The following is a 17,091-nucleotide window of genomic DNA, read 5'->3' as shown; positions in this document are numbered from 1 at the left end:
GGAAACTCTAGGGGTACCTAAAGAAGCCTTCCCACCCCTTTCCAGTGCATACTTATCAACGAAAAAGCAACAACTATCGAGACAAGAGGAGCTATCTGTGGATAGCCTGAATTTGATGCAGTTCCTGGAAATATCAATGGAAGAAGAATGAAATGAAAGATTACCCTCTTAGTGACTTTTGTCTTTGAGTCTGATAAGGACTGGGTGTTAAGACAATATTTTTGAAATCAGAATAAGCAGTTTATGGGAGGGAAGGATGGACTTTTCCTGATGTGTGCATTGACACACAAGAAAACAATTCTTATTGCTTCGTCCACAGGTTTTATCTTTGGGGGCCTAGTTTTTCTTATGTTTTCCATGTAAATGTTTAATTTATTTTGAATCAAATAGATACTATTTCTATGAACCGAAACAGCTAAAGGCTTTTTTGGAAAACAAACGAGTAGTAACGGTCCCAAGTGCAGATGTGAGGGAATTGAGTGTAGACACTTAAATGTCTGTAAGCTTTAAAAAGGGAAGATGTAATAGTATATATCTTCTATGTTCACCTGATTTATTTTGTTATTGCTGATTTATGTTCAATTGATGCCTCTTTTCCTTAAATTTCCTCCCATTGTATTGTGGGCTTATAGGGAATTGTTTTGTTAACAATTTGATTCAGATTTTATCTGGAAAAAATTTTTTCCTTTCCCTTTTATGGATAACTTAACTATTTGATGCAATTGAATTCTATTTCCTGATGCATGTATGTGCTGTTTAATTTGAAAATATAATACATTTTAAAAAAGAAAATTAGCAGATAAGAACCTGCTTTACACTTTATATCATCTCAAATATAAAGTGTATAAATGTTACCCAGGGCAGGAAGAGATTTAGATGCTGCGAAGTTACCTCTAGAAAAATCTCGTAAGAAGACCACATCACAGAAAATATCTACTCCTGTGCAGACCAGTCAACTGTTTTCCATGGAGAAGCCATCTTCTTCTAGGTACAATTACCTTAAGGGTCCAGTGACCCAAAGGGAATCATCCTTTGAGGTATCCCTGCTCACACCACAACCATTTCTAAAATGTCTGTAGAAGCTTGAGCAGAGGCTGCTTGCATCAACCCAGTTACCCAACATTACAAAAGACACAGCACAGATCTACCATTGCACAGTCCTTTGAGGTTTATTTCTGCTATGCCAGTTTTGGTTAGAATGGCAGATGAGTCTTCCTTGTTTATGTCTTCCAGCTTCGAGGGCATTCTCACACTTTTTCTTCAGAAGACTTAACTTTTCTGGTCTTATTGCTGAACAGAGGGCAACTTAACTTAGATCCTGTTCTCTTGTAAGTGTGTTTCTGTGGGTCACTAGTGAAGGGGAAGAGAACCAGTACACAGGGAGCAAAATATATGTGTAATGGTGGTATATGTAGGACTCTGAACTGTTTACATTCCCCAAAGATCTAAGTTCTAACCTTGCATAGTCCAATACCAACACGCAATAAACCAGGCCATGTTTTAGAAAAATAAGATTTTATTCCTATAAAAAGTGGCTCCAAAAACTAAGATGACTCAATACAGAACAGATGTAAACATGGGAATCATCCATTTTTGTGCCCAACTTAAACCTCCTTGTCAATGGAGTGATCAGTGCTGCTTACTTTAACATGTATTTTATGTAGACAACAAGATTGATAAGGCATATATGGCATACAGTAGAGAATGTCACGAGGTTAAACTTTGTCCCTGTCCCCATGAGCTCAGCCCCCGCCTCTGTGAGCTTGGTCCCTGCCTGCCCTGTCCCCGCAATATCTGTCTGATCCCATCTGCACAAATCTTGAATAGTTATGATTTTATATTGAAATCATTTTATTAAGGAAATTTTTAGAATATCATCTAACTATATAGGAATGATATGAAAAATTTTTATCATATGGTATTTATATTTTATATTTGTTATGAAAGGGTGGGGAGGGAGGGAGATAATGTTATATGATTTGAATTATTGCTGAGTATTAAGTGATATATTTAATGTTAAAAAGTTTTAACTTGCTGTCACACTTATTGTAAGTTTTAAAATGAATAAATATTTATTAAAAAAAAAAGAAACAATATTCTGTACAATTGTCATTTTATAAATCAGAAGTATAGAACAAGGATCAACAAAACCCATCTCCCCTCCCCCTCCACTATCAAGAAAACTGAACAAGCCAAATTACTACAGAATGCTACATTGAAAAATCTTTTTTTTAATATTCTTTATTGATTTTCCAAATGGTCAACAGTGCAATAAAACAATGATATGTACATAAAATATTTCAAGAAAAGCACAATCATCTTTCATTAATACATGAACAATCATTTTTTAACCCCCTTCCGCCCACCCACCAATTGATTACTCAAGAAAAACATGAAATCTATCTATCTATCTAGTCTATATCTATCTAGCTATATATATATCTATATCTATATATTCCTTCAATAACCTTTCCCAAATTTAGCATATGTAAAAATTTAAGATATTCCCAACCCTCCCACCACCCCCCTTTGGATGTGTAAGTTATAGTCAGGTGTAAATTAGTATACCAGTTAATTATTATTAATAAAATTAGTCAACGGATCCCAGGTCAGTTGAAATGATTTATTATTACCCCTTTGATCAGATAACATTTGCCACCAAAAAGTAAAATTTAGCCGATCAAAGTTTTTCCAATTATTTGTGATCATTTGGATGGTTATCCCAGTCATAATGCCTAACAATCTATTTTTGTGTCTATTGATTGGTGGCTTAGGGGATAATAATGTCCCACAAATCATAAGATAGTGGAATCACAGTCTCTAGAACCAGATTAAAAAAAAAAAAAGAAAAATCATGCTAACAAAATACCTTAAGTCACTCATGGCAGGAATAGTGTTAGGGAGTGCGCAACTAGGGCAACTGCACCCTGACCAGAGAGAGCCTTAAGCCTGTTGGAAGCTAAAGAAATATGGCCAGGTGGTGGGCGTTGTGGTCCCCAGTTATATCCAGGATACACATTTCACAAAATCACATTGGTCTCAGGCTCTGGTTTTGGTTTCCTTCTGTCTTTATCGTGGCATGGCTGGCTCCTGAAGGTAAAATAGGAACAAGAGGAGCTGGGGAGGAAATGCCAAGTCCGACTCGTGTTCAATTGTTTTTTATCATAGGAGCAAGACTTTTTACCGCTCCTGCGGGGCAGTAAAAGATCTTGTTCTCATCCCTGCATTGTGGTAAAAGGTCTTGTCCCCGTTCCTATAGTACTGCTACTATTTATTATTTCTTTAGCGCTGAAAGGCGTATGCAGCGCTGTACATTTTAATATACAATAACCAGTCCTTGCTCAGAAGAGCTTACAATCTAATTTAGACAGGACATTTCAGGGTTGGGGAAATTATAGTAGAGAAATTATACAGTGGGTATAGGTACACTTCTCCCTCCCTATTCGCGGGGGTTAGGGGCAGAGCTGGCCCGCAAATAGGGAAAATTCGTGAATAACTTTTAGGCCGGCTCTGACCCACCCCCCGGACCTTACCTGGTGGTCTAGTGGTAACGAGGAGCAGGAGCGAACTCCCTACACTTCTGCCCCATGCAGAGCCATGCTGTGAGTTCCCGTGGTCTCATGAGACTACAACAGGAACTAACTGTTATAGTCTCGTGAGTCCACGGGAACTCGCAGCATGGCTCTGCATGGGGAGTGTAGGAAGATCGCTCCTGCCCCGTGTCACCGCTAAACCACCAGGTAAGGTCTATGCTCCTGGGGAGGCTGCCCCCCTCCGCCTCTGATCGCCCCCCTCCGCCTCTGATTGCCCCCCCTCCGCCTCTGATTGCCCCCCTCCGCCTCTGATTGCCCCCCTCCGCCTCTGATCGCCCCCCTCCGCCTCTGATCGCCCCCCTCCGCCTCTGATCGCCCCCCTCCGCCTCTGATTGCCCCCCCTCCGCCTCTGATTGCCCCCCCTCCGCCTCTGATTGCCCCCCCTCCGCCTCTGATTGCCCCCCCTCCGCCTCTGATTGCCCCCCCTCCGCCTCTGATTGCCCCCCCTCCGCCTCTGATTGCCCCCCCTCCGCCTCTGATTGCCCCCCCTCCGCCTCTGATTGCCCCCCCTCCGCCTCTGATCGCCCCCCCTCCTCCTCTGATCGCCCCCCCTCCTCCTCTGATCGCCCCCCCTCCTCCTCTGATCGCCCCCCCTCTTCCTCTGATCGCCCCCCTCCTCCTCTGATCGCCCCCCCCTCCTCCTCCGATCCAAGGCCCGGGGCCATTTTTTTCGATGTGGACTGCCAATGAGCGATTCTTCAGGGGGGGCTGGGGAAAAAAATTTGCGAATAATCTAAACCACGAACTTCGAAACTGCGAATAGGGAGGGGGAAGTGTATCTGACAGCAGTGAGTGGCAGTTAAGAGCTGAAAACAAATTCAAAAAAGTGGGCTTTTAGCTTGGATTTCAACACTGCCAGGGCTGGAGCATGATGTATTGATTCAGGCAGCCTGTTCCAGGCATACGGTGCCGCAAGAAAGAACGGACAGAGTCTGGAGTTGGCAGTGGAAGAGAAGGGTATAGATAAGAGGGGCTTGCCCGATGAATGGAGATCAAAGGGGGGGAGCATAGGGGGAGATACTGGGGGGCTTCAGAGCGAATACACTTGTAAGTCAGCAAGAGGAGTTTAAACTGTATTCGGAAATGGACGGGGAGGCAATAAAGTGACTTGAGGAGAGGGGTAATGTGAGAATAGCGGCTGTCATGGAATATGAATCGCACAGCAAATTTTCCCGTTCCTGTGGATTTACTGTGGTAAATAGTCCCCCTGTCATTCTCTAGTATACAGTCTCTCCTACCTCCCCGAAAGTTATTTCACTATTTCAGGCTTTGGAACTAACTGAGGAGGTGAGTTAAGACCACTGTGCACAGGAAGGGCCACCTATGCTCAAAATGTTACACTTAGGACAGATCTCCTAGTTCTCAGAACTGTCTTGATGCCTTCAATGTCACCCATTTGTGTGTCTTATCAATCCGCCTGTCTGTGGAAAACATCTATTAAAGGTGAGTAACATTGTTTTATGCATAATTGTAAGTGTCCATGTAACAGACTGAATATGAAACAAATACATCTTTAGCAGCATAAGAAAAATGCTGTAGATTATATATTTGATCAGCTGTGGTGCTTAACTTTGAGCTTTAGTTTTGCTTTTATAATTTTTTTTTTAGGTGAATTTTATTGTGAGTGATTCTGGTTCTCATGTTTTAAATTCATGGACACAAGAAGAACAGAGCTTGCAAGAGGTAAGTTTAATAATTGCAAAGGGAAAATGTTTTAGATTCATGATAAGTAAAATCATACCTCTTATTCTGACCAACCTACAAATATTGTTACAACGATTTTGTATTGTGTTGATATTGTGCCAGTACATTTATATAGGGGACAATTGTCATGCTGTTGAATTTAACTGCAAAGTGTACTAGTACTTTTTACCTATGGACTTTGCGCTGGTTTTCAAAGCTGAAGCATGGGCAAACTTTCACTTTGAAAATTTTGGATGGGGGAGGATTGCTAACTTTTACCCAATACATGGCATGTTAGAGCAAGTAGGAGTGGCTTTTTGGGACTATCCATCTCTGCAGTGCTGAGTACCATCATCTGGTGCTGTCTTGTCACTAGAAACATAGAAACATGATGGCAGATAAAGGCCAAATGGCCCATCTAGTCTGCCCATCCACTTTTTCACTCTGAGAGATCCCACGTGCCTAAACCAAGCCCTCTTGAATTCAGACACAGTCTCTGTTTCCACCACCTTTTACAGGAGACTGTTCCACGCATCTACCACCCTTTCCGTAAAAAAGTATTTCCTTAGCTTACTCCGGAGCCTATCACCTCTTAACTTCATCCTATGCCCTCTCATTGCAGTTTCCTTTCAAATGAAAGAGACTTGACTCATGCACATTTATATTATGTAGGTATTTAAACGACTCTATCATATCTCCCCTCTCCCGCCTTTCCTACAAAGTATACAGATTGAGATCTTTAAGTCTGTCCCCATACGCCTTATCACGAAGACCACACACCATTTTAGTAGCCTTCCTCTGGACCAGCTCCATCCATTTTATAACTTTTTGAAGGTGCGGCCTCCAGAATTGTACACAATATTCTAAATGAGGTCTCACCAGAGTCTTATACAGAGGAATCAATACCTCCTTTTTTCTACTGACCATACCTCTCCTTATGCAACCTAGCATCCTTATAGCTTTCACCGTCACCTTTTCAACCTGTTTGGCCACCTTAAGATCATCACATACAATTACACCAGCTCTTCCGTCGTGTACATAAATTCTTCACCCCCTAATCTATACCATTCCCTCGGTTTATACATGATCTTGCATTTCTTAGCATTAAATTTTAGCTGCCAAATTTCAGACCATTCTTCAAGCTTCGCCAGGTCTTTCTTAACCATCCGGCGTGTCTGCTCTATTGCAGATTTTGATATCATCCGCAAAGAGGCAAATATAATATAAAAATGTTAAAAAGAACAGGCCCAAGAACAGAACCTTGAGGCACACCACTGGTAACATCCCTTTCCTCAGAGCAATCTCCATTGATCACTACCCTCTGTCGCCTTCCACTCAACCAGTTCCTGACCCATCACAAGGGCACTCAGTTTATTTATCAGACATCTGTGTGGAACACTGTCAAAGGCTTTGCTAAAATCTGAATACAGCGCACATCCTCTATCCAATTCTCTGGTCACCCAGTCAAAGAAATTGATCAGATTTGGCTGACAAGACCTACCTCTAGTGAATCCATGTTGCCTCCAGTCCTGTAATCCACAGGATTCCAGAAACTTGACCATTCTCTGTTTTAAAAGTGTGTCCATTAATTTGCTTACCACAGAAGTCAGATTTACCGGCCTGTAATTCTCTACTTTTTCCTTACTTCCACTTTTATGGAGAATGACCACATCCGCCCTTTTCCAGGCCTCCAGTACCACTCCCTACTCTAGAGACTCATTGAAAAGATCCTGCAAGAGTTGAGGTATGCAGCCCCCTTTGAAGCAAACTCAGGAACAATGGGGAAGTGGGAGAGTGTCTTGGTTTGACAGTAGAAGCACCCTTTGCATGTGATATTGCTGCAAGAGTCTCTTCCATCTATTATCTCCCTGCCAAAAAGGTGGATCCACTCTAGAACAAAACATCAGAGCAAGGCAAAACCATGATTCTTTTACTCTGCTAGGGGTGAATTTTCCTTTTGAGTTAATATAGTGTTTTTATGTTCAATCATTTGTTTTCAAAATTTTCTTGGTTTGTCTTATATAAATCTACTCACAAAGATATAATATACAAGGGTGAATCAAAAATTAAAGGCAACTGTTAAATTACGCGATAATCGGAACAGAGCTAGCGAAATGCATCATATGTACTTGTACATTGCCTGTTGGATAATTCATCCATACACAGTGTAGCGATCAGTCTTTAGTCATGTGGCAGCTACAAGGTCAGAAACATGAGGATACTATTACAAGATTGCATCATCGAAGAATAACGTGCAATAGTGCTTCTACTGCGAGCTGTCAAAGCTTAAGGTTATCCAGGCAATGGGGTCTGACAACCTACACCCCAGGGTGCTCAGGGAGTTGTGTGATGTCTTGGCGGAACCGCTATCCACGCTCTTCAATCTCTCCCTTAGTACGGGTAATGTCCCATTGGACTGGAAGACGGCTAACGTCATTCCACTCCACAAGAAAGGCTCCAAGATGGAGACAGCAAACTACAGACCGGTGAGTCTCACATCAATAGTGTGCAAACTAATGGAAACTCTAATCAAATGCCAATTGGATATGATCCTGAACGAGGAGAATCTACGGGATCCCTGTCAACATGGATTTACTAAGGGGAGATCCTGCCAATCCAACCTGATCAGCTTCTTTGACTGGGTGACGAGGAAGCTGGATGTTGGGGAGTCCCTGGACATCGTATACCTGGACTTCAGTAAAGCATTTGATAGCATATCACACCCAGGTTGCTGAGCAAGATGAGTTCTATAGGATTGGGTGACACATTGACGAAATGGGTTGGGAACTGGCTTGGAGGTAGGCTTCAGAGGGTAGTGGTGAACGGCACCCCCTCCGAAATGTAGGTAATCAGTGGAGTGCCGCAGGGCTCGGTCCTGGGCCTGATCCTATTCAACATCTTTATAAGAACTTGGCAGAAGGGCTGAGAGGTAAAATAACATTATTCGCCGATGACGCCAAACTAAGCAATGTAGTGGGCAAAAGCACAACAGACATAAATTCAATGTCCGACAACATGATGCACGACCTACTCAGGTCTAGGTCCTGGCAACTCAGCTTCAATGCCAAAAAATGCAAAGTCATGCACCTGGGCAGCCAAAATCCATGCAAGACTTACACCCTTAATGGCGAGATCCTAACAAGAACTGAAGCAGAACGAGACTTAGGGGTGATCGTCAGTGAGAACATGAAGACTGCCAATCAAGTGGAGCAAGCTTCATCCAAGGCAAGGCAAATCATAGGTTGCATACGCAGGAGTTTTGTCAGCCATAAGCCAGAAGTCATTATGCCACTGTATAGATCCATGGTGAGGCCCCACCTGGAATACTGTGTGCAATTCTGGAGGCCGCATTACCGTAAGGATGTGCTGAGACTGGAGTCGGTCCAGAGAATGGGCACCCGGATGGTCTCGGGACTCAAGGATCTCCCATACGAGGAACGGCTGGATAAGTTGCAGCTGTACTCACTTGAGGAACGCAGAGAGAGGGGTGACATGATCGAGACGTTCAAGTATCTCACGGGCTGCATCGAGGTGGAAGAAGATATCTTCTTTTTCAAGGGTCCCGCGGCAACAAGGGGGCATCCGTGGAAAATCAGGGGTGGGAAACTGCACGAGGACACCAGGAAATTCTTTTTCACTGAAAGGGTGGTTGATCGCTGGAATAGTCTTCCACTTCAGGTTATTGAGGCCAGCAGCGTGCTTGATTTTAAGGCCAAATGGGATAGACACGTGGGATCTATTCACAGAGAAAGGTAGGGGAGGGTCATTGGGGTGGGCAGACTAGATGGGCCGTGGCCCTTATCTGCCGTCTATTTCTATGTTTCTATGTTTCTTTGGGCAGAGGGAGTGAAACCTATGGAAATTCACCATTGGATATTGACTCAGTATTGACGTAGCACCATGAATCAATAAAAGGTTTACGAGTGGGTAAAAAGGTTTAAAACGGGAAGAACAGGTGTAACCGACACACACAAGAGCACATTGACAGGGTGGATGCCTTAATTAGAGAAGACGGATGGATAATGGTGCCTCAGTTGGCTGCAGATTTGGATATCGGCTATGGATCTGCATTTGCCATAATGCATGCACGATGGGTTCCCAAACAGCTTACTGATAAGCAGAAGCAAGTACATGTGGAGGTTGTGACCCATTTCCTGAGACGGTATGAAGACGATCCGAGTATTCTGGAGAGAATTGTCACTGGTGACGAGACATGGGTGCATCACTGTGACCTGGAGAGCAAAAGACAAAGCATGATGAAGTAAAGGAAGTGGTGCTCACCTGGCTTTGGTCGTCTTCTCTGTAGGAATGCAGAAGCTAGTTGAACAATGCAACAAATGCATCGTCTTGCATGGGGACTATGTGGAAAAGTGAAATGTTCAATTGCTCACAGTTACTTCTATTAAAGCCATTAAATGTTAAAGCTATTACTTTTTGATTTATGTAATCATTTGGACAGATGGTATAAGATTTCAACTAGTCTTTAGTACCATCAGATGGATTTTCAAATTTTATTTATCTCCAAAATAACACCACATTTTGAACAAGCACCATAAGTATAAAGGACTCCATTTACAAAGGTGCGTTAGGGCTTTAATGCGCGGAATAGCGCGAGCTGAATTGCCGCGTGCACTAGACCTTAACGCCAGCATTGAGCTGGCGTTAGTTCTAGAAGCATAGCGTGGGTTTAGCGTGTGCTAAAATCCTGCGTGCGCTAAAAATGCTAGCGCACCTTGGTAAAAGGAGCCCTAAGTCTTTCTAATAAAGTGATCTTCCCTGTCAATTTCCACTTTCTTCACAAGTAGCTCCAACGGACCAAAAGTTCTTTAAAATGTTGCCTTCTGCTATAGGCAAATTTTGAACCTTTTACAAAACAGGGAGACCAATATCATCTCCCAGATGTGCCTTATCAATTTTGCAGCACCATGATAAGAATGAAGCTTGAGGGCCAGATTCTCAAAAGGTCACCGAAAGTTAGGTACCATTTAGACGCCAAGATCGTGCCTACCGGCATCTAACTTAATTGTTTTAATTGATTTTAAGTGGCGTAATAATTGGTGGCACCATTAAAAACCAATTAGAAACATTTTTTTAAAAAAATTAGGTTCCCGCCAGGACTGGCACCTGGGTTCATGGTGCCTAGTGATGCCAAAGCCCAAAAGTGGGCATGCTTAGGAGCAGCGCCAGACTTTGGCATCACTAGGTGCTGTTGGCCATGATTCTAAAAGGATATCTAAGCACCAGAAATGTAGGCCTGTAAAATTCTGGTGTACATTTCTGGTGCCTAGGGTTCTTGTTAGCTGCGATTCTGTAAGTGGTGTCTGTCCATGATTGACACACTGTGAGTGCCTATTTTCTAAGCTCCTAAGGCAGGCGCTGCTTACAGAATCAGCCCCTGATGGTGTGCACTGGAGCTGGATTGGAGCAGATGTTTATACATTTGTAGTGAATTATTTTTGAAGCATTTCAAATCAATACAAATGTGACTTTTCCAACAAGCTTTACCCTACTTGGTTTTGTGGTAGAATTTAGACAGTATTGTGCACCATTCCCTGTCCAATTGACATATATGATTTTATCAATATTACCGTATTTTTCGGTCTATAAGATGCACCCCCTGTAGAGGAGGAAAAACCAAGGAAAAAAATTTCCTCATCTACAGGGGGATGCGTCTGGTGCTAAACATCATGAAGCAGCCCCCCAACAGCCTAAAGCCACCCTCACCCGAAGCTGCCTACAGCTGAAGGAACCTGACCGAAGCTGCCCGCACCCGAAGCTGCCTGCAGTGATGAAACCTGCCTGAAGCTGCCTGCACCTGAAGCCACCAGCCCAAAGCCGCCCCAGTATCTTTTTAAAGCTGCGGTGCTCTCCTGGGCTGTCTTTGTAAGCAGTGCGGCGTGACGCAGGAGCGCAACCTTTGTTTCCTGCCTGGTCCCACGCTGCTCAGTGATTGGCTGATTTCAGTTCTCAATGAGAACTGACCTCAGCCATTCACTGAGCGGCGCGGGACAAGGCAGGAAGCGCAAAGGTCATTCTCCTGCGCCGTAGCACTCTGCTCTGCTTACAAAGACAGCCGTCCGGCAGGAGAGCACCGCAACTTTTAAAAAGGTATCGAGGTGGGGGGAAAGGTGTATTCGGGGGGGGGGGGAGTTATATTCGCTCCATAAGACGCACCCACTTTTCCACCCCCTTTTTTGGGGTGGTAAAACTACGTCTTATGGAGCGAAAAATACGGTATATAACTTTTAGTTTTTGGCTGATTTTACACAATAAATGTCTTTCCTATTCACTTTTGTAGTTCTTTTCTTGATTTGTCTTAGTCTGTAAACTGCTTACCCTGCTAGTTGAAGCAGTATAGTAAATCACAAATAAATAAAAAGAAACCCACCTTTTGTTGCCTGTTGAAAACCACACTTAAGGGTCTAACAAGCCACATATTTTCATCAGCACTTCAAAAAAGGTGGAATCTGAATTCTTAAAAATAAAAGAAAGAAATCAAACCAGATATAAATTTTAACTCAATTCTCTGATGTAAATGACTGCTGCAGTATGGTGGAAGTCCATATCTGTGTTGTGCTTAGTCAAGTTCCCTTTTGTTTAACACAGTTTTAACATTTTGTTTCAAGATCAGAAACCATGCATTGAGATGAGCATGCCATAATAGGGAATATTAGGTGGGGGAGGAACAAAACTTACGGTATTTGCATTACTCTAGGTATATGTAAAATACCAACTCATGTTTTTGCTTCTTTCATTCAGTTGATGGCAGCTTTAGCAGTAGTTGGTCCCCCCAATCCTCGCGCAGACCCCGAGAGTTGCAGCATATTACATGGTCTAGTGGCAGCTGTTGAATCACTCTGCAAAATAACAGATTACCAGCATGAGGCTCGAACCATCTTAATGGAGAATGCAGACTGTGTTGGAAACAGAGGACGAATTATTTGTCTCACTAATGCAAAAAGGTGTTTCCATTTATTTATGTGTACTTATGCCACACTGTTAACATACAGAACTAACTATAGTATAATTGGTAAACATTACCTTTTGTGTTCAACGAAACTCTTTATCATTTATGAATTAAAGAAATTTTCTTCTTCATAATATTACAAGCTGTCTTTCTTTTTTTGTGAAAAATGAACCTTTTGAAGGCTTTTGTGGAAAAGGACCCTGTCTTGCATCTAGCGTATGGTAGAAGAGAAATTGAGATGATCTTTCCAAAAAACTAACCTAAGAACTTAAGTTATGTTGGGTCAGATCAAGGTTGTCTAAGCCCCATATCCTGTCTCTAGCAGTAGCTAGTCAAGGCTACAAGTATCAAACAGATACCAAACAGTAGGTCATTATCATATTTCCAGGAAGAAGCGATAGCTTACCTGATGGGGAGTGTGTGGCACAGTAGTTAAAGCTACAGCCTCGGCACCCTGAGGTTGTGGGTTCAAACTCATGCTGGGAGCTCCTAGTGACCCTGGCAAGTCACTTAATCCCCCCATTGCCCCAGGTACATTAGATAGGTGCCCTCCAGGACTGGCACCTGGGTTCATGGTGCCTAGTGATGCCAAAGCCCGAAAGTGGGCATGTTTAGGGGCAGCGCCAGACTTTGGCATCACTAGGTGCTGTTGGCCATGATTCTAAAAGGATATCTAAGCGCCAGAAATGTAGGCCTGTAAAATTCTGGTGTGCATTTCCGGTGCCTAGGGTCCTTTTTTAAGGAAGCACTTTAGGATGCCGAATGCCACTATGGGTGTGGCTAACACCAGAAGTGGCTTTTGGCAGCCTAAAGCGCCTCCATAGGCATGAGTCGCATCATAGATAGATGCCAGAAATGTAGGCCAGGAAAACCCTGGCCTTCATTTCTGGTGCCTATCTTTGCCAGAGGCTTGTTTCTGTACCCGGCGCGGTCACATGATTGGCATTTGATCAGTGGCTGCTTTTAAGGCAGTCACTGATCATGGCGCCGGTTACAGAATCTGGGCCTCCGTGAATAAATATTTTCTCCTGTTTGTTTTAAATCTACTACTTAGTGGCTTCAGCACATGCCCTCTAGTCTCATTATTTTTGGAAAGAGTAAATAAGCGACTTGCATCTACCTGCTCCACTCCACTCAGCATTTTATAGACCTCTATCCAGGCCTCAATGTGTAATTAAACTCTGGAATTTGTTGCCGGAGAATGTGCAAACATCTAAAGCCCCGCTATTACTGGATAGTTATTACCCCTTACAGTCAAGTTCAAGTTTATTTGATAAATCGCCTATATAAAATATTCTAAGCGATGCACAGTTTAAAAACAGCTTATGGGGGAACAGACAATCTTAAAACAAATTTTAAAAACATTAGTATAGAAAACAAACATTATTAAAACACATAAGGTTTCTTTATGTATATAGTTTAGTGACAAACAGGATACACAAGGGAAAAGGGAAAAGTTACAATTATCTCAGTCTGGAAAAAAAAACATAAAAAGGGTAAAAACACAAGGGAGGGGGGAAAAAGAAAAAAAAAATAGTTTATAAAAATGAGCACAGGCTTGAATGATTAGTTAGTAAAAGCATCATTATATAAAAATGTTTTTAAAAGTTTTTTAAAAGTCCATTTCATACTCTACGATCAGAAGATAAAAATCTTCTTGCAGTTCCATCCTTGCATATAATAAACACTAGGCTTAATACACTTTTTTCAGGCACTACTCCTCAAATTTAGAATCTATTACCAGCCCAGGTATGGGAAGAAAAATCCCTTGACAAGTTTAAAGGGAAACTAAAAAGTTATCTATTTAGGGATGCTTTTGAATAACCCATCTTAGTGCAATGATCAGCGTAACTCCCTTTCATTTTTCCCTTACTCCTTTTCTATTCTATACTGATTGTAGTTCTTCCCCATTCTTTCCTTTTGTTTGAAGTAAGCCAGAGTTTCCCCCAGTAAATTGTTTGTCCCCCCCATTTTTAAATGTAACATCGCTTTGAAATTCTGAAAAGGCGATTTTATCAAATTTTAAATAAATTTGGAAACTTGATGTGAAAGCAAGATTTAAAAAAGGTTTGGATAACTCCTAAAAGAGAAGTCCATAAGCCATTATTAAGATGGATGTAGGGAAATCCACTGCTTACTCTTAGCATAAAATACATTATCCCAGGACAAGCAGGCAGCATATTCTTGACTGATGGGTGACGGCACCGACGGAGCCCCGGTACGGACAATTTTAGAGTGATTGCACTCTAAGAACTTGGAAAGTTCTGGCATGCCGCACCGCGCACGCGCGAGTGCCTTCCCGCCCGACAGAGGCGCGCGGTCCCCAGTTTCTTAGTTTCCGCGGAGCTAAGAAGACGCGTTTTTTCAACGACTGTTGAAAATTTTTTTGACTTGCCTTCCCGCTCGCGTAAACCTTTTTGGCTTTTGCCTTTTTCCTTTTTCTTTACTTTTTGTAAAAAAAAAAAAAAAAAAATCTTTTTCTTTTTTAGTCAATTTGGCTTTTCCCCTGCGGGGCCTTCTGCCATCATCGAAGCCTCGGCCTTCGATTTGGCTGAAGCCGTTTTTACTTTCATGCCCCCTCAGCCAGGGTTTAAAAAGTGCCAGCGGTGTGCTCGGCCTATATCTCTCACGGACCCACACAACTGGTGCTTACAGTGTTTGGGTCCTGAGCATCAGGCCTCCACCTGCACCCGCTGTGCCACACTTAAAAAACGAACGTTAAAAAATCGCCAAATACAACAGCGATTACTGTTCGGTGCAGAGATGTCCGATCCCGTTCCATCGACTCCGACTTCGGCACCAGTTCAGTCGGCACCCTCTTCTTCGACGCCGCGCAACACCGCACCGGCGTCCCAGCATGCAGGTAAGCCGGCTAAGAAGCCTTCCCCGCTGGAGCGTCCTCTGGTCTCGAGTGCAGTGAGTCCAATCCTGCCAACTGTGAGGCGCCAGCGGAAGCGCTCCGCCCCTATCGAGGTGAGTCCCTCGACATCGGGCTCCTCATCTCCGGGGCGTCGAGCGGCACCGCAGGTACCGCAGAAGAAAAAAGCGGTACCGGTGCCATCCCTTGATGACCGTATTACGGCCATTCTCCAGGCGCAGCTCAAGGAGCAATTACAACAGCTCCTTCCAGCTATCCTGGCACCGAACCTTCCGGTGCCGGTCCGCACTGAGCCGGTACCGATAGTGGAACAACCTGTATTGTCTGTATCCACTCCCTCGGTACCGATTCACTCCACCTCATCGGTATCGATGCCAGTCCTTGCACCGGAACCGAGAGCTCAAAATCAGTCGGTGCAGACTTCGGCACCGGTGCCACCGATTACATCACCTGGTTTGGTATCGATGAGATCGGGTAAATCGGTGCGCAAAACCCGACATGTAGAACCATCTACACCAGAGTCTCGGGACCGTTCTCCCCATGTCAGGGATCCTGATCTGTGGGGAGATTCAGAGGAACCCTTTCTCTCTGAAGGAGAATGTTCCTCAGATGAGGAAGAGTCTGCTGTACATGACCCTTCCTCTAGGCATGACACTTCATCTTTCTCCAGTTTCCTGAAAGATATGTGTGATTCTTTGTCCATCCCTTTAGAGGCTGAGTCCAAAAAGTCTAAAGCTTTTTTGGATGCCCTTGACTTTGACCAACCTCCAAAGGAATTTTTGAAGCTCCCTCTTCACGACATCTTGAGGGAGACTTTCTACAAGAATTTAGAGACTCCCTTAACGGTTCCAGGGGCCCCACGTAAGTTAGACTCTCTATATAAAGTAATTCCCATTCCTGGATTCGACAAACCTCAACTTCCATACGAATCTTTACTTGTCGAATCCACCCTTAAAAAATCTTCAGGAGCCAGTGTATATGCTTCTGTTCCTCCTGGCAGAGAGGGTAAAGCCATGGATAAATTTGGTAAAAGGCTCTACCAAAATGCAATGTTGGCAAATAGAGCTGGTAATTATGCTTTTCATTTTTCTTTCTACCTTAAACATCTCCTTACCACCATGGCTTCATTTGAGAAGTACCTTCCTCAACGTAAACAACAATCATTTCACCATTGCTTGTCGTCTCTGTTTCAACTGCGTAAGTTCATGGTTAGGTCCATTTACGATACCTTCGAACTTACATCCAGAGCAACAGCAATGTCTGTGGCAATGCGTCGCCTGGCCTGGCTTCGGGTGTCCGAGCTTGATGTTAATCATCAAGATCGGTTAGCCAACGCCCCGTGCCTAGGGGATGAGCTCTTTGGGGAATCCATGGACTCGACCACTCAAAAGCTCTCGGCTCATGAGACACGCTGGGATACCCTGCTTAAAAATAAGAAAAAGCCTCCCCCTACAAGGCCTTTTAGACAACAGTCAGCCTATCAACGCCGCTTCACAGCTCGCCCATTGCCAGCAACAGCTCAGCAACCCAGGCGTCAGCGGCAGCAACAACGTCAACCTCCCAGACAGCAGCAGCAACAGCAGCCTGTGAAGCCACCTCCACAGCAGAAGGCACAGCCCTTTTGACTTAATTCTCCAAAGTATAGCCAGTACCCCTATATCTGCTCTCCTGCCTCAACCTATAGGAGGTCGTCTCTCTCTGTTCCTCAGCCGGTGGGAAGTTATCACTTCGGACCAATGGGTCCTCAACATCATCCGCCACGGCTACTCTCTCAACTTTCAGACTCTTCCGCCCCAAAGCCTGCCAAAAGAGTCTGCTTTGAACAGTCCTCAATCTACCCTCCTGATCCAGGAAGTCCAATCCCTCCTCCTTCTAAACGCTATAGAAGAGGTTCCTCTAGATCAAAAGGGGCAGGGATTCTACTCCCGTTATTTTCTAGTACCCAAAAAAACAGGAGATCTCAGACCAAT

General features: G+C 43.6%; 1 protein-coding gene across 1 annotated transcript in view; it reads left to right on the top strand.

The window, feature by feature from the left end:
• The window catches only part of INTS13 (integrator complex subunit 13), a 151,918-nt gene that overhangs the window by 20,293 nt on the left and 114,534 nt on the right, over positions 1-17,091 (top strand). The window contains exons 3-4 of the mRNA XM_033951172.1: positions 5,202-5,276; positions 12,036-12,238. Coding sequence (XP_033807063.1) covers positions 5,202-5,276; positions 12,036-12,238 — 278 coding nt within the window. The remainder of the gene's footprint in view (positions 1-5,201; positions 5,277-12,035; positions 12,239-17,091) is intronic.

Source organism: Geotrypetes seraphini, chromosome 7, assembly GCF_902459505.1.
Source record: "Geotrypetes seraphini chromosome 7, aGeoSer1.1, whole genome shotgun sequence".
Classification (NCBI taxonomy): Eukaryota; Metazoa; Chordata; class Amphibia; order Gymnophiona; family Dermophiidae; genus Geotrypetes; species Geotrypetes seraphini.
This window is presented reverse-complemented; position numbering and strand designations above follow the sequence as displayed.